Raw genomic sequence first — 26,020 nt, 5'->3', positions numbered from 1 at the left:
TTACAAAAAACAAGTAGTGATGAAGTCTGTCTCTCTTCCACTTTGAGCCAGGAGAGATTGACATGGATATTATTAATGTTAGCTCTCTGTGTACATCCAAGGGCCAGCCGTGCCGCCCTGTTCTGAGCCAATTTCAATTTTCCTAAGTCCTTTTTTGTGGCACCTGACCACACGACTGAACTGTAGTCAAGGTGCGACAAAACTAGGGCCTGTAGGACCTGCCTTGTTGATAGTGTTGTTAAGAAGGTAGAAACTAGGGCCTGTAGGACCTGCCTTGTTGATAGTGTTGTTAAGAAGGTAGAAACTAGGGCCTGTAGGACCTGCCTTGTTGATAGTGTTGTTAAGAAGGTAGAAACTAGGGCCTGTAGGACCTGCCTTGTTGATAGTGCTGTTAAGAAGGTAGAAACTAGGGCCTGTAGGACCTGCCTTGTTGATAGTGTTGTTAAGAAGGTAGAAACTAGGGCCTGTAGGACCTGCCTTGTTGATAGTGCTGTTAAGAAGGTAGAAACTAGGGCCTGTAGGACCTGCCTTGTTGATAGTGTTAAGAAGGTAGAAACTAGGGCCTGTAGGACCTGCCTTGTTGATAGTGCTGTTAAGAAGGTAGAAACTAGGGCCTGTAGGACCTGCCTTGTTGATAGTGTTGTTAGAAGGTAGAAACTAGGGCCTGTAGGACCTGCCTTGTTGATAGTGTTGTTATGAAGGTAGAAACTAGGGCCTGTAGGACCTGCCTTGTTGATAGTGCTGTTAAGAAGGTAGAAACTAGGGCCTGTAGGACCTGCCTTGTTGATAGTGCTGTTAAGAAGGTAGAAACTAGGGCCTGTAGGACCTGCCTTGTTGATAGTGCTGTTAAGAAGGTAGAAACTAGGGCCTGTAGGACCTGCCTTGTTGATAGTGCTGTTAAGAAGGTAGAAACTAGGGCCTGTAGGACCTGCCTTGTTGATAGTGCTGTTAAGAAGGTAGAAACTAGGGCCTGTAGGACCTGCCTTGTTGATAGTGCTGTTAAGAAGGTAGAAACTAGGGCCTGTAGGACCTGCCTTGTTGATAGTGCTGTTAAGAAGGTAGAAACTAGGGCCTGTAGGACCTGCCTTGTTGATAGTGTTGTTAAGAAGGTAGAAACTAGGGCCTGTAGGACCTGCCTTGTTGATAGTGTTGTTAAGAAGGTAGAAACTAGGGCCTGTAGGACCTGCCTTGTTGATAGTGTTGTTAAGAAGGTAGAAACTAGGGCCTGTAGGACCTGCCTTGTTGATAGTGTTGTTAAGAAGGCAGAGCAGCGCTTTTTAGGAACAGATTTATCCCATCCTAGCTACTGTTCTATCAATATGTTTTGACCATGACAGTTTACAATCCAGGGTAACTCCAAGCAGTTTAGTCACCTCAACTTGCTCAATTTCCACGTTATTCATTACGAGACGTAGTTGAGGTTTAGGGCTTACTGAGTGATTTATCCCAAATAGAATACTTTTAGTTTTGGAAATATTTAGGACCAACTTATTCCTTCCCATCCATTATGAAACCAACTGTAGCTCTTTGTTAAGAGTTGCAGTCATTTCAGTCGCTGTAGTAGCTGATATGTATAGTGTTGAGTCATCCGAATACATAGACACACTGGCTTTACTCAAAGCCGGTAGTATGTCGTTAGTAAAAAGCAAGGGTCCTAAACAGCTACCCTGGGGAATTCCTGATTCTACCTGGATTATGATGAGAGGCTTCTATTTAAAAAATATATATATATATTTAACCAGGTAAGCTAGTTGAGAACAAGTTCTCATTTGCAACTGCGACCTGGCCAAGATGAAGCAAAGCAGTTCGACACATACCACAACACAGTTACACATGGAATAAACAAAACATACAGTCAATAATACAGTAGAAAACAAGTCCATATACAGTGAGTGCAAATGAGGTAAGATAAGGGAGTTAAGGCAATAAATAGGCCATGGTGGCGAAGTTATTACAATATAACAATTAAACACTGGAATGGTAGATGTGCAGGAGCTGAATGTGCAAGTAGAGATACTGGGGTGCAAAGGAGCAAGATAAATACAGTATGAAGTAGTTGAATGGGCTGTTTACAGATGGGCTATGTACAGGTGCAGTGATCTGTGAGCTGCTCTGACAGCTGGTGCTTAAAGCTAGTGAGGGAGATAAGTGTTTCCAGCTTCAGTGATTTTTGCAGTTCCTTCCAGTCATTGGCAGGAGAGAACTGGAAAGAAAGGCGACCAAAGGAGAAATTGGCTTTGGGGGTGACCAGTGAGATGTAACTGCTGGAGCTCGTGCTACGAGTGGGTGCTGCTATGGTGGCCAGTGAGCTGAGATAAGGGGGGACTTTATTAAAGAATCCTCTGTGTTCTGTTAGACAAATAACTCTTTATCCACGATATAGCAGGGGCTGTAAAGCCATAACACATGTTTTTCCAGCAGCAGACTGATTTGATAATGTCAGAAGTCGCACTGAAGTCTAACAAAACAGCCCCCACCATCATTTTATCATCAATTTCTCTCAGCCAATCATCGGGCATTTGTGTAAGTGCTGTGCTTGTTGAGTGTCCTTCCCTGTCAGCGTGCTGAATTTGTTTACTAAGGGTTGGTAAACGGGCTGATTGGTTGGCTATTTGAGCCTGTAAAGGGGGCTTTACTGTTCTTAGGTTAGCGGAAAGACTTTAGCTTCCCTCCAGGCCTGAGAGCAAACACTTTCTAGTCGGCTTAAATTGAAGATGTGGCAAATATCGTCCGCTATTATCCTCAGTAAATTTCGGTCCAGATTGTCAAACCCCGGTGGCTTTTCATTTTTTCCACACTGGCTTCATGTAATTCAAAGTACAATTCTTGTCTTTTATAATTTGGTCCGATATATCTGGATGTGTAGTGTCAGTGTTTGTTGCCGGCATGTCATTCCTTAGTTTTTTTATATTTTTATCTTGCCAATGGAAAAAGTTGTTTAATGTTAGTGTGTTGTTGAAATTTTCAATTCCTCATCAAACCAAGGGGATTGAACAGTTTTTACAGTACTTTTCTTAATGGGTGCAGTCTTAATGGAATACGTAGTTTCATAAATGTGTCAAGCGTCCGCTTGCTCCTCATTACACACCACAGACCAACAAATATTCTTCACATCAACAACATATGAATTACTACAAAACTTCTTGTATGACCTCTTATTCACTATATTAGGCCCAGTCTTTGGAACTTTGGTTTTCGTAGAAATGGCTACTATATTGTGATCACTATATCCTATGCATTTAGATACTGCTTTCAAGCTAATTTCTGCAGAATTAGTAAAGATGTGATCAATACATGTTGATGATTTAATTCCTGTGCTGTTTGTAACTACCTTGGTAGGTTGACTGATAACCTGAACCAGGTTGCAGGGCACTGGTTACAGTTTGAAGTTTTCTCTTGAGTCGGCATCCTAATGAAAGCCAGTCAAGATTTAAAATCACCCAGAAAATATACTTCTCTGTTGATCTCACATTACATTATCAAGCATTTCACACATATTATCCAGATACTGACTGTTAGCACTTGGTGGTCTATAGCAGCTGCCCACCAGAATTTACAGTAGAGAGTGGGGATGAACGAGCCAGTTGGAAGCTGGGGATGATTAGGTGGCCACGATGGTATGAGGGCCAGATTTGTAAATGTAATCAGGACACCGTCTTTAACACCCTTTTATCTTGTGTTACCAAATACAGCTGACTCTTGCTTTTATTAAAGCCGCCACGTTCTGCTCTGAAAAGTCACCCGGTTTACTTTTTGTTTATGTCCTTTCGCAGATGATCGGAGCGACTGCCATCGAGGACAAGCTCCAGGACGGGGTTCCTGAGACCATCGCCAAGCTGGCAAAGGCTGACATCAAGATCTGGGTTCTCACTGGAGATAAGAAAGGTGAGAGATGAGAAGGGTGAGAGATGAGAAGGGTGAGAGATGAGAAGGGTGAGAGATGAGAGAGATAAGAAAGGTGAGAGAGCTGTGTTCACATGGCGGCCAGCCTTCGTCTGGAATGTTCATCTCTCTATGTAACCGGGGACTGGGCTTTACAGTCGGGTTCCATCCCAGGGTTCCATCCCAGGGTTCCATCCCTGTTCCCTATTTAACACACTGCTTATAACCAGGGCCATAGTAGTGCACTTCTGTACAGTATAGGGAATGTGGTTCCACTTGGGCTGCAGCCCATGTTTACCTCCCAACAATGTGTTTCTGTTGATTTAAAACCATGTTTACCTCCCAACAATGTGTTACTGTTGATTTAAAACCATGTTTACCTCCCAACAATGTGTTTCTGTTGATTTAAAACCATGTTTACCTCCCAACAATGTGTTTCTGTTGATTTAAAACCATGTTTACCTCCCAACAATGTGTTACTGTTGATTTAAAACCATGTTTACCTCCCAGCAATGTGTTTCTGTTGATTTAAAACCATGTTTACCTCCCAACAATGTGTTACTGTTGATTTAAAACCATGTTTACCTCCCAACAATGTGTTACTGTTGATTTAATGACTGAGATAACATCTTGAGCTGCTACTTCACCGAGATTAAATGTGTATTGATGACATTAACATGAACTATTTATTCAATATTTCCTCCCTGCAGAAACGGCTGAGAACATTGGCTATTCCTGTGAGCTGCTTACCGATGACATGCAGATCCACTATGGAGATGATATCAAGTAGGTTTAAGATATTAGAGGAGAAGTGTAGGTCTATGGGCCCCAGTGCTTGATGTGAGTCATCCGTGTGTAGCTGTGCTGCTGGAAAGGCTAGGCTACTGCTGGAAAGGCTAGGCTACTGCTGTAAAGGCTAGGCTAGTGCTGGAAAGGCTAGGCTAGGCTAGTGCTGGAAAGGCTAGGCTAGGCTAGTGCTGGAAAGGCTAGGCTAGGCTAGGCTAGTGCTGGAAAGGCTAGGCTAGGCTAGGCTAGTGCTGGAAAGGCTAGGCTAGGCTAGTGCTGGAAAGGCTAGGCTAGGCTAGTGCTGGAAAGGCTAGGCTAGGCTAGTGCTGGAAAGGCTAGGCTAGTGCTGGAAAGGCTAGGCTAGTGCTGGAAAGGCACCTGCTGTATTTGCAGAGTCATAATATCATAATACACTGTTACAGAGAGTGTAGTTGAGTGTAAGATGTAGTTCTGATGTTTCACGGTCTTGTGTGATAGTGAGAAGCTGCGACTCAGACAGGCAAGCCGGAGGGACCAGCTGCCTGCGTCCGGCCGAACCAGGAAGAAGGTTCCGGATCCGTTCTTCCCCGAGCCTGGCAAGAACGCACTCATCATCACTGGAGGCTGGCTGGTGAGTGTAGACTACTGCTAGTTACTGTTGCTGTTCAACATGAAATGATCATTAAAGGCGTACACTTTGACTCATATTTACATAGATATTTTTAATTTAATTGTTTTGTGAGGTTTTTCTTTTGTGAACAAAAGTATAGATATTTTTTCTAAAGACTAAATAGGTGTCTCTCTCTCTCTCTGTCTATCTCTGTCTCTCTTCTCTCTGTCTCCTCTTTCTCTCTCTCCACAGAACGAGATCTTATACGAGAAAAAGAAGAAACGTCGTCGCCTTCGCTTGAAGCGTCTCGGACGTAGACCCGCCTCTGCCACGCCCCAGGACTCCACCCAGCCAATCGACGACTGGGAGAAGGAGAGTCGTCAGGTGGACTTTGTGAACATGGCGTGCGAGTGCGAGGCGGTCATCTGCTGCCGGGTCACGCCAAAACAAAAGGCCAACGTGGTCAGCCTGGTGAAGAAGTATAAGAAGGCTGTCACGCTGTCCATCGGAGACGGAGCCAACGACGTCAACATGATCAAGAGTACGGGAGGAGATTTATTTGATTTTACTGTTAAATTATTCATTATTTGTTAGCAGTTGTTATCGCTGAATTGTAGTTTTCACCACAAAGCCTTTTGTAGTGAAGTGTTGTGTTATATCTACTCCCCCTTTGCGAACTCCTCACCTCTACAGTTGTTGGAGACAAATTCTCTGTTTTTGTTTCACCCCCCCCCCCCTCTCCAGCTGCAGACATCGGTGTGGGTATATCTGGACAGGAGGGCATGCAGGCGGTGATGTCCAGTGACTATGCCTTCGCTCAGTTCCGGTACCTGGAGCGTCTCCTGCTGGTCCACGGTCGCTGGTCCTACATCCGCATGTGCAAGTTCCTCCGCTACTTCTTCTTCAAGAACTTTGCCTTCACCCTGGTCCACTTCTGGTACTCCTTCTTCAATGGGTTCTCAGCTCAGGTGAGGGAATGTTCTAGAGGTAGGCTGTATCCCAACTGGTACAATATTCCCTAAATAGTCCACTACTTTTGACCAGAGCCCGATTCCCTAAATAGTGCACTACTTTTGACCAGAGCCCTAGGGTGCCATTTAGGGCACCATCTGTCTAAACTGCATTTTTCAACGGCCACTTATCTAGACTGACTTCAACACCCCCACATTACTTTTGTACCATATACTATGGTACAGATGATTGATCCTAAATGTGGACATGTATTTGATGATAGAGGGGCGGCAGGGTATCCTAGTAGTTAGAGCGTTGGGCCAGTAACTGAAAGGTTGCTCGATCGAATCCCCGAGCTGACAAGGTACAAAGCTGTCATTCTGCCCCCCTGAACAAGGCAGTTAACCCACTGTTCCCCGGTAGGCCGTCATTGTAAATAAGAATTTGTTCTTAACTGACTTGCCTAGTTAAATAAAGTGGAAATAAAATCTAAAAATAGAGGAGTAATTTATTGTGTGATATGACTTTATGATACTTCTCCAGGTTGCCTATGAAGATTGGTTCATCACCTTGTACAATGTGATGTACAGCTCTCTTCCTGTCCTGCTGGTTGGCTTGTTGGATCAGGTAAGCTATTAAAGGAGATACATGTAGAATGTTTGTCATTTTTTGACAATGTCTATAAAATATCAAAATCTAATTGTATTTGTCACATGCTTCGTAAACAACAGGGGAATAGTTACTTACGGGACCTTCGTCAACAACGCAGAGAGAAAGAAAATTGAGAAATAATACTGTAGAAAAGTAATAAAACGATGAGTAATGATAACTTGGCTATTCACACTGGGCACCAGTTGTCTTCAAATGCCAGCTGGACAAGCTGATCTTTTTATAGAGGGAACAGGCTTTGTGTTCACTGTTTTTTTTAATGATGAACATTGAATGAAAACTCCCACTTTTGTTTTATCACTCTGTCTTATTCCGATCATATGACGCGCCAATGTTAAGCTAATACAGTGGTTCCCAAGCTTGGGTACGGGATACTGTGTGGGATCCCCCTGGGCCCATTGAGAAAACATTTCAGCTTATTATCAAACAAATGATCTTCAAATGGGTATAGAATACAACCGCTTAGTGCCAACAAAGGATCTCTTAAACTACTCAAATTTAGTGAATATGAACACACAGCCATAACACGCCTTGTCCAAGTGGAGTCCCCTGCATTTAAGTGTCAATTTGGGATAATGTGCAGTACAAGTTTGAGAAGCCCTGAGCTAATATGAAATGTATATTTCCTGTTTCCTTGAAGGATGTGAACGACAAGCTAAGCAGGAAGTTTCCCAAGTTATACCTTCCTGGTCAGCAGGGGGCGCTGTTCAACTACAAGAACTTCTTCATCAGTCTGTTCCACGGCATCTTCACCTCTCTGGTGGTCTTCTTCATCCCGTACGGGGCGTTCCTCCAGACCATGGGGCAGGACGGAGAGGCACCGTCAGACTACCAGTCCCTGGCTGTGGTCATGGCCTCTTCTCTCATCTTCACCGTCAACCTGCAGGTAGCTGACTTGTTCCTCAATGGATTTATTGATTGGTGGATTGATTATGTTTATTGTCCTTCAAAAGAGAAATTCATTCCATAACTCACATGTAGACACAAGAAACAAACTCTGGTGTGTTTTCAGAAATCTGTTGAGTAAAAAAAATAAAAATATACAAGCCTATTTTTATAGCAAGTGCTGTTTCCTCCTGCAGTGTTGGAATAGATGATGTTACTTCCTGTCTCTCATACTCTCTCCCAGATATCTCTGGAGACGTCATACTGGACCTTTGTGAACTGCTTTGCAGTCCTCTGCAGTATAGCCATATACTTCGGCATCATGTTCGATATCCACAGTGCAGGAATCCACGTCATCTTCCCGTCAACCTTCACTTTCACCGGTGAGTTCTGCCTCTTCAGATCTGGGTCCTGTCATACGGATGAAAACAGACTAAAACCGGGAGAGACTTCCTGGACCTTGTATGCCTTAATGAATACTATCCTGGGTCGTGTTCATTCGGCCACACAGACGATAGCAAAACGTTTCACAATGGAGAATGAATGTTTCTTATTGGACAAGTTTAGGTAGTACCCCCCCCTCCCCCCCTAATTCTATCAGTTTTCTTCCAGTTCGCACCTTATGAACATGACCCTGGCCATATGGCTCCTGTCACAGATGGTGATGATGGTGAGTAATTACTGTGCTTTTCTAACCCAGCGTATGTGTTTTGTATTTCTGTGTGTGTCAGGTGTAGCCCCTAACGCGCTCAGACAGCCCTATCTGTGGCTGACCATCATCCTGACTGTGGGAATCAGCCTGCTACCTGTCATCTTCATTCAGTTCCTCTGCAAAACCATATGGCCGTCCGTTGGAGACAACGTAAGGCCTAGCTACCACTAACCCGAAAATGACTTTACTCATAATGTCTTGATATCTGTAATATGTGATATGTCCAGGGTACGGGCTCATTGCCTCTGCAATGTTGTGAGATTTTTTTTGTATCCGAGATCTGTGGATTGTGGAAAAATGGAAAAATCTGGAAAACTACATCCTGTCTCAAGTGCTCTTGAATAAAACCCACCACACATCCACATTTTCTAAAACTTGTTTATGAACGATTTTATGAATGTTTATTGAATAATTGTTTCCCACCGACGCAGGTCCAGAGGAACAGGAAGAAGTATGAGGAGGAAGAGGAGGAGGAGAAGAAGAAACCGGCTCCGTTCCAGCGCGACAGACGCTCCCGACGCTCGGCCTACGCCTTTTCTCACTCCCGGGGTTACGCCGACCTCATCGCGTCAGGCCGCAGCATCCGACGGCGGCCTGCTGTAGCTCGCCCCGACCCAAGGGACAGTATTACAGAGGTCCCTCCAAGCCAGTAACATATGAGAGGGACTCACCGGCCTGGCACTAGACTGGTCCCAGATCTGTTTGTGCGGTCTTGTCTACTCATAGACTTGCATATGGAAAGAATAGGTATAAAAATGTATAGATTTAAAATTACATGATGTCTATGGTGACAATGACCAGAGGAGTTGGCAGGACAACACAAACAGATCTGGGATCAGGCTAGCCTGTCCCTAATTTTTTTTATTTTTTATTTTACCTTTATTTAACTAGGCAAGTCAGTTAAGAACAAATTCTTATTTTCAATGACGGCCTAGGAACTATGCACCTGGAACTGAGAACATACCGCTGGGCCTCATCTCACCGACCTGGCACGGTCGGAATCTATGCAAAGACTCTAACCATCCAAAAGCTCAGTGAATCACCACTGTTGGGGTTCATGTTTTTATACGGTTTAGTGCGAAAACAAAAGACAATGTTTTAATCTCCAGGATTTTTAGTTCTCCTCACCTTGGATGGTTGGAGCATTGCTCGTCATCATTGGGCACTCATGACATACCTTAGCCCGTATTCATGAAGCCTCAAGGGTTAGAGCGCTGATCTAGGACCAGGTCCCCCTCCTCCCGTACATGTAATCTTATTCATATGATCAAAAAGGGGAAATGTATGTTTGAGCAGCACTTTGTGAATGCGGGCCATGGAGGATTTGGTTATGTTGCCTATCACGGTGTAATAATGCTATCTATTGCAGGGGTTGCATTTCATCTGGATCTTGGGAGTTTTATTTTTTTTATTTTTTTTTCGTCTTAATTTAATATATTGTGATTGTTATTGTTGGTTTTGGATTTAAATTTACTGGATCTGTTTTTAAATGCGTACTTGCAGTCAGAAGGGTGTCATAATCAATCATATTTTATTCATGCTCAAGAATTTCAGCTTTTTTTTTTTTTTTTTGTCGGCTCATAAGGAAGCTCATAAGGAAGCTCCGAACTAGATGATACATTTTTTGTCCCTTCATTTTATGGTGTCTGTACTGCTGTAAGTCATTTGACATACTTCATATGGACATGGTTGTATTGTACACATGCTTTTTAAAGATGAACCAGTTGTTTACATCAGCCCCTATAGAACCCCGCTGCACCTCTGGACACGCGCTAGCTGTTGTTTTATCTGAGCCAAATAACCCCCGTTTCAAAATCAAAACCGGATGCTAGTCGCCTGCTAGTAGTATTCTGAGATGCCAGTAGACACATCTCTCTAATTTTAATCTATGAAGTATGAATGGATTCGATGATTTGCCATTTTAATGCTGTCTTTCTATTGACTTGACATTTCATAACATTTTATATAGTCGGACCATAGTGAACCAGAATGAGTTCTATTTCTGTCTCCGTCTACAAGGATGCGGGCATTTGCATTGAGACTCAGCCATGGTTATTTGCCAAATACACAATTTTCCTTTTATATATATCAGCCTTGAATCAATATGAGCATTCAACTGAAACAATACTCTGCGAGTGTGTCAGAAATAGCACTTTAATCCTTATATAGTGCACTACGTTGGACCAGGGCTCTGGTAGAAAGTAGTGCACTATATAGGGATTAAAGTGCCATTTGGGACAGTCGTGTTTATTCTGTTACATACTTGTTTCTCTGTGTATAAAGTGACATATCTACACAAACCTTGAGCAAATAGTTAGTCCATTTGGGATACAGACACAGATCCATTGGACAACTCCTTATCACTACCGTTTTAAAAACTTGTTTTTAGCATTTTGTGTAAAAATTACTTTGAATAAAAACTACTGATACAGAGAAGCTTTCGGGTCTCAAATTATAGATGGGGGGGGGAGTAAAATGTTTCTGCCTAGAAGCAGTCACTATATTGCTGTTCTCTTCAGTTCTCCATGTTGTCTATACGTTTCATATGTCAAATCAAATTGTATTTGTCACATGCGCCGAATACAACAGGTGCAGTAGATCTTACCGTGAAATGCTAACAAGCCCGAAAGACATTATCTCCACCCACACAAACATTTTGAGTTTTATACAGCACCAACAATAACCCCAGCAGTGGGACATATGCTCCACCTGCAGTCCAAGAACTGGATTGATTACCATTATGAATATCCATTTGCCACAACCAAGATGGTTGCCAGCGCAAGACGTTTATTTTTTTACGGCAGTAATATCGATTAACGGCAACGCCGAACGCTGTCCCGTAATCAGCTGACTTGAGAGGATCTGCAAATATCCCGAGTGGAGTAATCAAGACGAATTAGACTACCGATGACCTACACTGACCGAGTATTTCATCAATACTGTTCCCTAGAAAAGTTTAATGGTGCAGTATAACCTGTCATAGGTAAGTGTTTTAAACGTATTTGTCCATTTTAGCTTTATTTTGTATTTTTTTAACCAGGAAGTTGCGACATATAGGTGCTTTAATGTCAGCTAGCTAAGCTATCACCTGCTAGCGAAGCCAACGGTTTTGACCAAGGTATGCAATATAGTGAATAATACTGTACTGTCTTTTGTTACACGACGTTTTACTTACACTGGCATACGTGTATATCATAGCTAGCTATGGTAGTGTCTCAACGTATAATGTGCTAGCTAGCTCATGTGTCAACCCATCATTATCTGGCTAAAATATCATTATCTCGCAACGATTTGCATCCAAAGTCTGTAATAATCGATAACCTAGTTACATGATACAGAGAAGATTGAGCTTCTTCTAGTGACAAACAGGATAAATAACTCATTGAGTTGGTTATTTCATGCACCCAAACCTTCGAACAGGCATGCTGTCTGGTTGTTTGATGATCATCCATTGAATGATTTTTTTGCGCAAGATCTTCTGTAATGTCTTCTGCACGCAGTAAACGGTAGACTTACTGCATCCATTACATTTCCCTACACTTGAAGTACCCTTTTATAGCTGATTTTTGTTTTTTAAAATATTTATGTCAGGGTGTTTCGGAACAGTATTGTGGATTCACTTGTTCTGTGTTTGGAAAGAGATGCTAGTAATGAGTGGGCGTTCCGGGTAAGTTACATGGTGTCATCGTTCAGCCTTTTGTAGCTACCGCACTGTTTCCCAGGCTGCCAGTCGGCATTGTAGGACCCTATAAAATCAACTTTACGCAATTCAACAATATTGACAAAGGTATTGAATTTAATAGGGAATCCACTACATGGCCACTGTCAAATGATTACATTGATCATAAGACAAGAACAGAATGGATAAGAGACCAGGATAATTCCCCGTCTGCCGAGGCTAGGATGCGCGCAACTGCAACTTCGTTTAGCCGTTAGCGGTGATGCTAATGAAAAATCTATTGGTATATGGAAATTATTTTTCTCAATTAAATGTTAATTACAAAGTAGACTGTTAACGTTATTTGCTTTACAAACTCTACCATCGTATGCGCGCTACAAAAACACTCCCGAACAACAGCTAGTAGGTCCACACTGGAATTAAAGGGTAGGCCTAACTACACCCCAAAATCAAGTGGTCTCCATATGTGGTTTAAGCATTGTTGTGGACTTAGAACATCCAATGTAGGTGTTTTAATTACCCCCCCCCCCCCCCCAAAAAAAAAAAAAAAAACAGTAACATGGAATCAGGCAAAAAATACAACTGGGTTTTATAGGGCCCTATCAGCAGAGAGTAGAGTGGTTATGGTATCCTCTTTCATTCTACAATGTAAGCTACCCGATACTGGACTAGTCATGCTATTCTCAATATAATACAAACTTGCACTGAGACCTTTTAATGTCAATGTATTGTACACAAAATTATCAACTTATTGGTTGCCAAAATCAAATTGTGTTTGTCACGTGCCAAATATAACCTTACAGTGAAATACTTACTATTAACAGTGCAGTTCAACAAATAGTTAACATTTCCTAAATAAAAAGTTTAACAGTAGAATTACATAATAACGAGGCTATATACAGGGGGCACTGGTACCGAGTGAATGTGCAGGGGTACAATTTAGTGTAGGTAATTTGTACATGAAGATAGGGGTGAAGTGACTATGCATAGATAGCAGCAGTGTAAAACCAAATGGGGGGGGGGCAATGTAAATAGTCCGGTTGGCCATTTTGATTAATTGTTCAGCAGTCTAATAGCTTGGCGGAAGAAGCTGTTAAGGAGCCTTTTGGCCCTCTACTTGGTGTCCTGGTACCGTTCGCCGTGCGGTAGCGGAGAGATCACTCTATGACTTGGGTGACTGGAGTTTTTGATAATTCTTTGGGCCTTCCTCTGACCCTGCCTGGTATGGAAGGAAGCTTGGTCCTATTGATGTACTGGGCCTTAAGTACTACCCTCTGTAGCGTCTTTCGGTTGAAGGCCGAGCAGTTGCCATACCAGGCAGTGATGCGACCAGGATGCTCTCGATAGTGCAGCTGTAGAACCTTTTGAGGATCTGGGGACCCATGCCAAATCGTTTCCGTCTTCTGAGAGGGAAAAGGTGTTGTCGTGCGCTCTTCATGAATGTCTTGGTATGTTTGGACCATGAAGGAACTTGAAACTCTTGACCCGCTCCGACTACAGCCCCGTCAACATAAACGGGGGCCTGTTTGGCTCTCCTTTTCCTGTAGTCCACGATCAGCTCCTTTGTTTTGCACACATTGAGGGAGAGGTTGTTGTCCTTGCACCACACTGCCAGGTCTCTGACCTCCTTATAAGCGGTCTCATCGTTGTTGGTGATCAGGCCTACCACTGTTGTGTCGTCAGCAAACTTAATGATGGTGTTGGAGTCCTGCTTGGCCAGTCGTCAGTGACAGGGAGTACAGGAGGGGACTAAGCACGCACCCCTGAGGGGAACCGGTGTTGAGGATCTGCGTGGAAGATGTTTTGTTGCCTTCCCTTACCACCTGGAGGTGGCCCATCAGGAAGTCCAGGATCCAATTGCAGGAGGAAGTGTTTGGTCCCAGGGTCCTTAGCTTTGTGGGCACTATGGTGTTGAATGCTGAGCTGTAGTCAATGAATAGCATTCTCACATAGGTGTTCCTTTTGTCCAGGTGGGAAAGGGCAGTATGGAGTGCATTCGAGATTGCGTCATCTGTGGATCTGTTGAGACGATATGCACATTGGAGTGTGTCTAGGGTTTCCGGGGTGATGGTATTGATGTGAGCCATGACCAGCCTTTCAAAGCACTTCATGGCTACCGACTTGAGTGGTACATGAAAGTAGTCTTTTAGGCAAGTTACCTTTTGCATTCTTGGACGCAGGGACTATGGTGGTCTGCTTGAAACATGTAGGTATTACAGACTCAGTCAGGGAGAGGTTGAAAATATCAGTGTGGACGCTTGCCAGTTGGTCCGCACATGCTCTGTGTACACATCCTGATAATCCATCTGTCCCCGCTGCTTGTGAATGTTGACCTGTTTTATGGTCTTTCTTACGTCGGCTGTGGAGAGCATGATCACACAGTCGTCCGGAACAGCTGGTGCTCTCATGCATGCTTCAGTGTTGCTTGCCTCGAAGCCAGCATAAAATTATTTTTTTCTCGCATGGTAGGCTTTTGTCACTGGGCAGCTCGCGTCTGGGTGTCCCTTTGTAGTCTGTAATAGTTTGCAAGCCCTGCCATATCCGACTAACGTCAGAGCCGGTGTACGAGACATCAATCTTAGTCCTGTATTGACGCTTTGCCTGTTTGATGGTTCTTTTGAGAGCATAGCAGGATTTCTAATAAGCGGGGTATGTGCTTACGGGCTCTGTGGGGACAACGTCCTCAATGCACTTATTGATGAAGCTGGTGACTGAGGTGGTATTCTTCTCAATGCCATTGGATGAATCCCAGAACATATTCCTGTCTGTGCTAGCAAAACAGTCCTGTAGCGTAGCATCTGTGTCATCAGACCACTTCCGTATTGAGTGAGTCACTGGTACTTCCTGCTTAAATTTTAGCTTGTAAGCAGGAATCAGGAGGATAGAATTATGATCAGATTTTGCCAAAAGGAGGACAGGAGAGAGCTTTGTATGTGTCTCTGTGTGTGGAGTAAAGGTGGTCTAGAATATTTTTTTCTTCTTCTCTGGTTGGACATGTGACATGCTGGTAGTAATATGGTTAAACGGATTTAAGTTTCCCTGCATTAAAGTCCCCGGCCACTAGGAGCGCCACTTCTGGATGAGCATTTTCCTGTTTGCTTTTGGCCTACAGCTCGTTGAGTGTGGTGTTGGTGACAGCATCGGTTTGTGGTTGTACAGTTGAAGTCGGAAGTTTACATACACCTTAGCCAAATACATTTCAACTCAGTTTTTCACAATTCCTGACATTTAATCCTAGTAAAAATTCCCTGTCTTAGGTCAGTTAGGATCACCACTTTAGTTTAAGAATGTGAAATGTCAGAATAATAGTAGAGAATTATTTATTTCAGCATTTAGTTCTTTCATCACATTCCCAGTGGGTCAGAAGTTTTCATACTCTCAATTAGTATTGGGCCAAATGTTTCGGGTAGCCTTCCACAAGCTTCCCACAATAAGTTAGGTGATTTTTGGCCCATTCCTCCTGACAGAGCTGGTGTAACGGAGTCAGGTTTGTAGGCCTCCTTGCTCGCACACCCTTTTTCAGTTCTGCCCACACATTTTCTATAGGATTGAGGTCAGGGTTTTGTGATGGCCACTCCAATACCTTGCCTTTGTTGTCCTTAAGCCATTTTGCCACAACTTTGGAAGTATGATTGGGGTCATTGTCCATTTGGAAGACCCATTTGCGACCAAGCTTTAATTTCCTGACTGATATCTTGATGTTGCTTCAATATATCCACATAATTGTCCTGCCTCATGATGCCATCTATTTTGTGAAGTGCACCAGTCCCTCCTGCAGCAAAGCACCCCCACAACATGATGCTGCCACCCCGTGCTTCACAGTTGGGATGGTGTTCTTCGGCTTGCAAGCCTTCCCCCTTTTCCTCCAAACATAACGATGGTCGTTATGGCCGAACAGTTCTATTTTTGTTTCATCAGATCAGAGGACATTTCTCCAAAAAGTACAATCTTTGTCCCCATGTGCAGTTGCAAACTTTAGTCTGCCTTATTTTTATGGCAGTTTTGGAGCAGTGGATTCTTCCTTGCTGAGCAACCTTTAAGGTTATGTCGATATAGGACTCGTTTTACAGTGGATATAGATACTTTTGTACCCGTTTCCTCCAGTATCTTCACAGGGTCCTTTGCTGTTGTTCTGGGATTGACTTGCACTTCTCGCACCCAAGTACGTTCATCTCTAGGAGACAGAACGCGATTCCTTCCTGAGCGGTATGACGGCTGCGTGGTCCCATGGTGTTTACACTTGCGTACTATTGTTTGTACAGATGAACGTGGTACCTTCAGGCATTTGGAAATTGCTCCCAAGGATGAGCCAGACTTGTGGAGGTCTACAATATTTTTTTTCGGAGGTCTTGGCTGATTTCTTTTGATTTCCCCATGATGTCAAGCAAAGAGGCACTGAGTTTGAAGGTAGGCCTTGAAATACATCCACAGGTACACCTCCAATTGACTCAAATTATGTCAATTAGCCTATCAGAAACTTCTAAAGCCATGAAATAATTTTCTGGAATTTTCCAAGCTGTTCAAAGGCACAGTCAACTTCTGACCCACTGGAATTGTGATGCAGTGAATTATAAATGAAATAATCTGTAAAAAATTGTTGGAAAAATGACTTGTCATGCACAAAGTAGATGTCCTAACCAACTTGCCAAAACTATAGTTTGTTGACAAGACGAGTTTTAATAACTCCAACCTAAGTGAATGTAAACTTCCGACTTCAACTGTATATAGACGGCTACGAATAATCTAGATGAATACTCTCTCTTGGTAGGTAGTGTGGTCTACAGTTTATCGTGAGGTACTCTACCTAGGCTTCTTGAGAGGCTCGTCCTGTGCCTAGGCCTGATGTTGTTGCTATAGGTGATGAAATGGGAAGATAGTGATGCCTGTTGCAACCTGCCAGCCTGCCGCCTCAGTCCTCCCACTGCTCTGTCCTCTTCACCTATTATCGATGCAGCTGCTTGTTGTGAAATCTTAACTTCTTGTTTCTTTCGATGCGGACAGGTTATCACGACACAAAGTGTGCTAACACAAAACCAATAACAATAGGTTACAAAATATACGCAGTTCACAGTCCTGCCCTGTTCATTTCGCCAACAGACGTCACATGTTGTTCTGTATGTCACACAGGTTGTGTCCTAAATCACAGCCTATTCCCTACAAAGCACTATGTGGTTCTATGGATCGCCCTCACTTCACTGACTCCATGTCCTACTGTTGTGGGCACGCTGCCTGATTTTGATTGATTAAACTCTGAAAGCCTGTGGGGAGAGATTGGTGGTAGACTTTGAAAGTCAAAAGCGGTGTGTCACTGTCTAGTACTAGTTTGTTGGACTGAAAGCAGAGGTAGTTCTGGCGCTGCGATATCACTGAATTGTCTAAAAATGAAGCTGATGCATCTTGGGAAGATAAAAGTGATGTTTCACAGGCTGAGGTCTGCTCTGACTGAGACAACTCATGAGTGTATCATAAGGTATTGTACTGCCAATTCTTATTTTTTTTAACTTGGAAACTGAATGACACATGACTTAGGCCTAACCGTTGTGGCTTAAAAAAAAAAAGAAGTTGTGGCTAGACGATGAGGAATTATTTTCACGTTTTCTAGAAGTGTTTTATCCGCTTGTTTGGAAGGATGTTGACCAGTAGACATTTTGCAGTAACATTTGTTGTAATAGTGTAGGCTGTTCTGTTGTTCATTACCGTTTAACATGGGGTATCTCCACAGTTCTGCTTTTATTTCATCAACAGTTTGATCTTTACATTTAATCTGGATATTGTGCTTGGGACTTAAGCTCAATATGACTCATGTGTGAAAGCTATGTTACTACGGGGCAGTAATGTTCAATAGGTGAATGATTGTGTAGCATTAAACAGATGGTTTTCAGCCAGGTCATGAAAGCACTCTGACCTAAGTTGGCAGTTGGTTCTGCTTTTCTGTGTTGTGCCTTGGTAATGGTCTCTGTCTGTCATTGGAGAAAATTCCTGTTTTGCGTTGCTTCCCTAAAACTAACCTTAGTGACAGAGATACCGATGGACTATCTTATGATTGTGTGAGTGTCACAATAGTCCTTAATGTTTTATTTTAATTACCACAGACTATTGACCGTAGATTTGTGAAGAGGTTATTGGAAAGTGTGGAATTGATCTGAAACTACTCTAACTCAGTAACTGTATGTCACCCACTAAAGTCTATGGTCTGCCCTTCAATAATGACCTCGATGACCTCAATGCTGCCTTGTGTAGTGCCCTCCCACCAATGTTAGTCAGCTCCTTAACTCTTTCCCTCTCTCTCCTCTCTACAGGTCAACAGAGAAAATGTCAGGAAACAGCCTGGTTTTACCCATAGTGCTGTGGGGCCGGACGGCGCCCACTCACTGCATCTCCAGCCTGCTGGTCATGGATGACCTCGCCACCATCATCACCGGCTGCCACGATGGACAGATCTGCATTTGGGACATGACCTCCGACCTCGAGGTAAAGCCTGACGTGACCTTTGACCTCTAAACATGCGTTTGGGTCCGAAAGGTAAACATGTTACTCATTCTGGTTATATATGGACCCCCCCCCCCCCCCCCCCCCCCCCCCAAAAAAAAAAAGTTTGTCCACGTAGGCCAGGGATTGGCAACAGGTGGTGCGGGGGTGCAAAGATTTTGGGAGAATTTTGTTTTTTGGTCAAAAAAGATTGTAAAATCACCAGGGTTTAATTTAGGAAATCTGTTCCCAAGTATTCCCACAAATAAATCATAAATTAACGTGATGCAGTCTCAATGTATACAAGGGATGAAATTAAACGTGTGTCATTATCGGGGCTTTTCTTTAGCAAAATTACTAAGAATAAACAAAATGGTCAGTTGTCAACGCCACATTAAGGTGTGGGGACATTCATTGTATGAAAATAACGAACTAGCAACTCTATTTCGCTCGAGCGTATAGCATTATCTGTCCGTCAACAATTCATCTGCGGGAGCGTGGGTGCTCTCAAAACCAGACCGCAGAAACAGCTGGCCGCTACTTTCCAGGAGATTGTTTGTGAGGAGATTTACTGGGCGGGTGTTAAGAAGCGCGGTTTGGCGGTTAATGTTTCGGAGGACGCGTGACTCGACCTTTGCCACCCGAGCCCGTTGGGGAGTTGCAGCGATGAGACGAGAAAAAGGGGGGTAGAATACAACAGAAAACTACATAATATAATAATACTAATACTTTATCCTTGTGCAATACGCGACAGAGATTTACCATCTTAGATGCTTATTACAGCCTCATCTCTCCATGCAGAAAAATGGTTTTGATAGACTTGCATGGTCACATCGCTGGTCCGTCTTGGAACACGTGGGACTTGGCTCCAATTTCATTCATATGATTACAATACTATATGCTAATCCCTCAGCCATAGTAATTAGAGGAAATAACTGTTCTGTTCAGAATCACTAGGAGCCCAGGTAATCTACTTCATTCCATTATACATAACAATGTATCTCAATCGGTCCCAAACGCATTGAAGATCGTAGATAAATTCTAAAATGAATCTAACCAAATCAGCCTTACTGTTTCCCCGATGGAGGCCTACGGGTTCATGTTTTAGAAACTTACATTGAAATAAATAATGTACTTGCATTGTACTTCCACCAGACCATTCACTCTCAACATAAAAGCGGCGCGTGGCTGAATCTAGTTGTCTACCCCTGATGTAGGCCAGGCACACCTGAATAGCCTGTGTAATGTTGTTACTGTGTTAATTCGCAGGTATAAGAGGATCTTAAAGTGAAACAGCTGTGTTCCTCGGTGTGCCTCTGTCCTGTGGGTTGAGTGGTTTACCTGACTTGACTGTCCTGTCTCCTGTGCTGTTCTCAGATCAGTCCCAGGGCCATGTTGTTCGGTCACACAGCCTCCATCACCTGCCTGTCTAAAGCCAGCCCCTGCAGTGACAAGCAGTACATCGTCAGCGCCTCAGAGAGTGGGTGAGTAGTGAATACAGTGGGCGTACGCCACAGGAAGTACAGTGGTGGGCGTACGCCACAGGAAGTACAGTGGTGGGCGTACGCCACAGGAAGTACAGTGGTGGGCGTACGCCACAGGAAGTACAGTGGTGGGCGTACGCCACAGGAAGTACAGTGGTGGGCGTACGCCACAGGAAGTACAGTGGTGGGCGTACGCCACAGGAAGTACAGTGGTGGGCGTACGCCACAGGAAGTACAGTGGTGGGCGTACGCCACAGGAAGTACAGTGGTGGGCGTACGCCACAGGAAGTACAGTGGTGGGCGTACGCCACAGGAAGTACAGTGGTGGGCGTACGCCACAGGGAGCCAATCAGTTGTGTTGTGACATATTAGGGGTGGTATATAGAAGATAGCCCTATTGCAAGGACTTTGACAGTTTCTTCAAGTGCAGTCGCAAATACCATCAAGCGCTATAATGAAACTGGCTCTCATGAGGACCACCACAGGAAAAGGAAGACCCAGTTACACCTCTGCTGCAGAGGATAAGATCATTAGAGTTACCAGCCTCAGAAATTGCAGCCCAAAGAAATGCTTCACAGAGTTCAAGTAACAGACACATCTCAACATCAACTGTTCAGAGGAGACTGTGTGAATCAGGCCTTCATGGTTGAATTGCTGCAAAGAAACAACTACTAAAGGACACCAATAAGAAGAAGAGACTTGCCGGGGCCAAGAAACACGAGCAATGAACATTAGACCGGTTGGGATCTGTCACCTTTCTGTTTTTGTGAGACGCAGAGTAGGTGAACGGATGATCCCCCACATGTGTGGTTCTGACCGTGAAACATGGAGGAGGAGGTGTTATGGTGTGGGGGTGCTTTGCTGGTGACTCTGTTATTTATTTAGAATTCAAGGCACACTTAACCAGCATGGCTACTACAGCGTTCTGCAGTGATACGCCATCCCATCTGGTTTGCGCTTAGTGGGACTATCATTTGTTTTTCAACAGGACAATGACCCAACACACCTCCAGGCTGTTTAAGGGCTATTTGACCAAGAAGGAGAGTGATGGAGTGCTGCATCAGATGACCTGGCCTCCGCAATCACCTGACCTCAACCCAATTGAGATGGTTTGGGATGAGTTGGACCGCAGAGTGAAGGAATGGCACTCAACAAGTGCTCAGCATATGTGGGAACTCCATCAACACTGTTGAAGTATTCCAGGTGAAGCTGGTTGAGAGAATGCCCAGAGTGTGTATAGCTGTCATCAAGGCAAAGGGTGGCTACTTTGAAGAATCTAAAATATATTTAGATTTGTTTAACACTTTTTTTTGGTTAATACATGATTCCATATGTGTTACACTACATAACTAAAAGTATGTGGATGAGTGCTCGTCCAACATCCCATTACAAAGTGATGGGTATTAATATGGAGTTGGTCCCCCCCCCCTTGCTGCTATAAAAGCCTCCACTCTTCTGGGAAGGCTTTGCACTAGATGATGGAACATTCCAGCAGGGAGTGTTAGTGAGGTCGGTCACTGATTTTGGGCGATAAGGCCTGGCTCGCAGTCAGCGTTCCAATTCATCCCAATGGGTTGAGGTGCAGGCAATCAAGTTCTGCCACACCGATCTTGACAAACCATTTCTGCATAGACCTCACTTTTTGCACAGGGGGCATTGTCATGCTGAAACGGGAAAGGGCTTTCCCCAAACTGATGCCATAATGTTGGAAGCACAGAATCGTCTAGAATGTCATTGTATGCTGTAGCGTTAAGATTTCCCTTCACTGGAACTAAGAGGCCTAACCCAAACCATGAAAAACAGCCCCCGACAATTATTCCTCCTCCACCAAACTTTACAGTTGGCACTATGCATTGGGGCAGTTGTTGCTGAACAGTTGTTGCGCTGACGTTGCTTCCAGAGGCAATTTGGAACTCTGTAGTGAGTGTTGCAGCTGAGGACAGACGATTTGTACTCGCTACGCTTTAAAGCACTCGTCGGTCCCATTCTGTGAGTTTGTGTGGCCTACCACTTCGCGGCTTAGCCGTTGTTGCTCCTAGACGTTTCCACTTTACAGTATCAGCACATACAGTTGACCGGGGCAGATCTAGCAGGGCAGAAATTTGAAGAACTGTCTTGTTAGAAAGGTGGCATCCTATGATGGTGCCACGTTGAAAGTCACTGAGCTCTTCAGTAAGGCCATTTTACTGTCAATGTTTGTCTATGGAGATTGCATGGCCGTGTGCTCGATTTAACACATCTGTCAGCAACGGGTGTGGCTGAAATAACCGAATCCACTAATTTGAAGGGGTGTCCACATACTTTTGTATGTATGTTATCAGTTATTGCTCTAATGTTGTATTCACTATCTGCTTTGTGTGCAGGGAGATGTGCTTGTGGGATGTCAACGATGGCCGCTGTATTGAGTTCACTAAGCTGGCCTGCGCTCACACAGGGATCCAGGTAACGTATATGGCCTTTTTTCTCACCACGTATCTGTAGTCCACGGCTCTCTTCCACGGCTGTAGTCCATGGCTCTCTTCCACGGCTGTAGTCCATGGCTCTCTTCCACGGCTCTCTTCCACGGCTCTCTTCCACGGCTCTCTTCCACGGCTCTCTTCCACGGCTCTCTTCCACGGCTCTCTTCCACGGCTCTCTTCCACGGCTGTAGCCCACGGCTGTAGCCCACGGCTGTAGCCCACGGCTCTCTTCCACGGCTCTCTTCCACGGCTCTCTTCCACGGCTCTCTTCCACGGCTCTCTTCCACGGCTCTCTTCCACGGCTCTCTTCCACGGCTCTCTTCCACGGCTCTCTTCCACGGCTCTCTTCCACGGCTGTAGTCCACGGCTGTAGTCCACGGCTCTTTTCCACGGCTGTAGTCCACGGCTCTTTTCCACGGCTGTGGTCCATGGCTCTTGTCCATGGCTGTAGTCCATGGCTCCTCGGTTTGAGGAGGAAGTGAGGAAAGATCTGAAATTGAGGAAGCACCGATTGAGACAATGGTTTCTACTCTATTCCCTCTAAACCACACCTGTCCTTTTCTATCAACTGTATACACATCAAATGTATTTATAAAGCCCTTTTTAGATCAGCTGATATCTCAAAGTGCTGTACAGAAACCCAGCCTAAAACCCCAAACAGCAAGCAATGCCGGTGTAGAAGCACGGTGGCTAGGAAAAACTCCCTAGAAAGGGAACCAAAACCTAGGAAGAAACCTAGAGAGGAACCAGGCTATGAGGATTGGCCAGTCCTCTTCTGGCTGTGCCGGGTGGAGATTATAACATGGCCAAGATGTTCAAATAATAATAATCACAGTAGTTGTCGCGGGTGCAACAAGTCAGCACCTCATGAGTAAATGTCAGTTGGCTTTTCATATCCCATCATTAAGATTATCTCTACCGCTCCTGCTGTCTCTAGAGAGTTGAAAACAGCAGGTCTGGGACAGGTAGCACGTCCGGTGGTCATGTCAGGGTTCCATAGCCGCAGACAGAAAAGTTTAAACTGGAGCAGCAGCTCGTCCAGGTGGGGACAGCAAGGAGTCATCATGCCAGGTAGTCCTGAGGCGTCGTCCTAGGGCTCCGGTCCTCCTAGAGAAAGAGAGCGCATACTTAAATTCACACAGGACACCGGATAAGACAGGATAAATACTGGACTAATCCACCTGAACTAATCCACTGAGACTGTTGTTCCTTCTGGACTAATCCACTGAGACTGTTGTTCCACCTGGACTAATCCCTTGAGATTGTTGCTTCTACTGGACTAATCCCTTGAGATTGTTGCTTCTACTGGACTAATCCCCTGGACTGTTGCTTCTACTGGACTAATCCCCTGAGATTGTTGTTCCACCTGGACTAATCCCCTGAGATTGTTGTTCCACCTGGACTAATCCCCGGAGATTGTTGTTCCACCTGGACTAATCCCCGGAGATTGTTGTTCCACCTGGACTAATCCCCAGAGATTGTTGTTCCACCTGGACTAATCCCCGGAGATTGTTGTTCCACCTGGACTAATCCCTGGAGATTGTTGTTCCACCTGGACTAATCCCTGGAGATTGTTGTTCCACCTGGACTAATCCCTGGAGATTGTTGTTCCACCTGGACTAATCCCTGGAGATTGTTGTTCCACCTGGACTAATCCCCGGAGATTGTTGTTCCACCTGGACTAATCCCTGGAGATTGTTGTTCCACCTGGACTAATCCCTGGAGACTGTTGCTTCTACTGGACTAATCCCCCGAGTACCTTCTGGAGCTCTGCTCAAGCAAGGCATTTGATTGGTTTGTTGTGAGGTGTCATTGATTTACACCGTGTTCCCGCCCCTCTTTAGCTGTTTTCTGTCATTGCACTTCCCCAGACTTCCCGTTTTAGGGATACCTGGTTCGTAACGAGGCGGGCGAAACCCTGACCTTATCACTAGTCTGTTTTTATATTGTGTCTGAGTCTCACTGGTCCTGTCCTCTACCTATTTCTACCTGTCTGCTGTGTAACGGACATTACCCAGAGATCCTAGGTGCTACTATCCTTGGAACTAACCCCAACCCTCACTCTTCTCCTCTGTCTAGTTCTACCAGTTCACCATCGGTACGCAGCGTGAGGGTCGTCTGCTGTGTAATGGACATTACCCAGAGATCCTAGTGGTGGACGCCACCAGCCTGGAGGTCCTCTACTCCCTCGTCTCTAAGATCTCTCCTGATTGGATCAGCTCCATGAGCATCATACACTCACATCGCACACAAGGTAGCCTACTTCACACTATGCTATACAATACTATGTTCTGCTATACAATACTATCCTATAGTATGCTATACTATGCTACCCTATATTATGCTATGCTATGCTATACAATACTATCCTATAGTATGCTATGCTATACTATGCTACCCTATATTATGCTATGCTATACTATGCTATACAATACTATCCTATATTATGCTATGCTATACCATGCTATACAATACTATCCTATATTATGCTATGCTATGCTATACAATACTATCCTATATTATGCTATGCTATACTATGCTACCCTATATTATGCTATGCTATACTATACAATACTATCCTATATTATGCTATGCTATACCATGCTATACAATACTATCCTATATTATGCTATACTATGCTATACAATACTATCCTATATTATGCTATGCTATTCTATGCTACCCTATATTATGCTATGCTATACTATGCTATACAATACTATCCTATATTATGCTATACAATACTATCCTATATTATACTATGCTCTGCTATACGATACTATCCTATACTATGCTATCCTATGTTATGCTATACGATTCATCATATGCACACCACACACACACACACACACACACACACACACGGTCAGTCAACCATAGGGTTCCAAAATTTCAGGAGCTTTACCGGGTTTTTCAAATATCCCGTTTGGATGATTTCCAGAATCAGCAGGGGAAAAGCAGGGAGGGAATCCTGCAAACGGGATTTTTGAAAATGTAACTGAACTTTGCACCTCTAGTCGTCCCACACGGCTAACATCAGCCACTCTAACTGCCGTCCAGGAACAGTCCACTAACGCTTCTAAAACTTGGATTAGATAGACCTCTGACCACGGTAACGTTGTTCAACCGTCACGGTCTGTATTTACCATGGTAACGTCGTTCAACCGTCACGGTCTGTATTTGCCATGGTAACGTCGTTCAACCGTCACGGTCTGTATTTACCATGGTAACGTTGTTCAACCGTCACGGTCTGTATTTGCCACGGTAACGTTGTTCAACCGTCACGGTCTGTATTTGCCATGGTAACGTCGTTCAACCGTCACGGTCTGTATTTGCCATGGTAACGTTGTTCAACCGTCACGGTCTGTATTTGCCATGGTAACGTCGTTCAACCGTCACGGTCTGTATTTGCCATGGTAACGTCGTTCAACCGTCACGGTCTGTATTTGCCATGGT

The 26,020-nt window shown here is 44.2% G+C and overlaps 2 protein-coding genes across 4 annotated transcripts in view; both read left to right on the top strand.

The window, feature by feature from the left end:
* Positions 1 to 10,910, top strand: part of LOC110524940 (phospholipid-transporting ATPase IC) — a 43,187-nt gene extending 32,277 nt beyond the window's left edge. The window contains exons 19-28 of the mRNA XM_036976661.2: positions 3,774 to 3,885; positions 4,593 to 4,668; positions 5,146 to 5,278; positions 5,510 to 5,798; positions 6,002 to 6,225; positions 6,752 to 6,835; positions 7,518 to 7,763; positions 8,007 to 8,145; positions 8,494 to 8,624; positions 8,906 to 10,910. Of these exons, the coding sequence (XP_036832556.2) occupies positions 3,774 to 3,885; positions 4,593 to 4,668; positions 5,146 to 5,278; positions 5,510 to 5,798; positions 6,002 to 6,225; positions 6,752 to 6,835; positions 7,518 to 7,763; positions 8,007 to 8,145; positions 8,494 to 8,624; positions 8,906 to 9,127 (1,656 nt within the window). The 3' untranslated portion in view covers positions 9,128 to 10,910. The remainder of the gene's footprint in view (positions 1 to 3,773; positions 3,886 to 4,592; positions 4,669 to 5,145; positions 5,279 to 5,509; positions 5,799 to 6,001; positions 6,226 to 6,751; positions 6,836 to 7,517; positions 7,764 to 8,006; positions 8,146 to 8,493; positions 8,625 to 8,905) is intronic.
* Positions 10,911 to 11,285: 375 nt separating this feature from the next.
* Positions 11,286 to 26,020, top strand: part of wdr7 (WD repeat domain 7) — a 314,307-nt gene continuing 299,572 nt past the window's right edge. For 2 of the 3 annotated variants that reach the window (XM_036976656.2, XM_036976658.2), the window contains exons 1-5: positions 11,286 to 11,457; positions 18,453 to 18,624; positions 19,999 to 20,105; positions 22,469 to 22,547; positions 24,644 to 24,818. In XM_036976656.2, coding sequence (XP_036832551.2) covers positions 18,466 to 18,624; positions 19,999 to 20,105; positions 22,469 to 22,547; positions 24,644 to 24,818 — 520 coding nt within the window. In that variant the 5' untranslated portion in view covers positions 11,286 to 11,457; positions 18,453 to 18,465. The remainder of the gene's footprint in view (positions 11,458 to 18,452; positions 18,625 to 19,998; positions 20,106 to 22,468; positions 22,548 to 24,643; positions 24,819 to 26,020) is intronic. The other variant, XM_090233629.1, reaches the window with a different exon arrangement.

The sequence above is a fragment of the Oncorhynchus mykiss genome, chromosome 5 (genome assembly GCF_057628025.1).
Source record: "Oncorhynchus mykiss isolate SJ-2025 chromosome 5, ASM5762802v1, whole genome shotgun sequence".
Classification (NCBI taxonomy): domain Eukaryota; kingdom Metazoa; phylum Chordata; class Actinopteri; order Salmoniformes; family Salmonidae; genus Oncorhynchus; species Oncorhynchus mykiss.
Note: the sequence above shows the minus strand (reverse complement) of the source record. Positions and strands in the feature narration are given on the sequence as shown.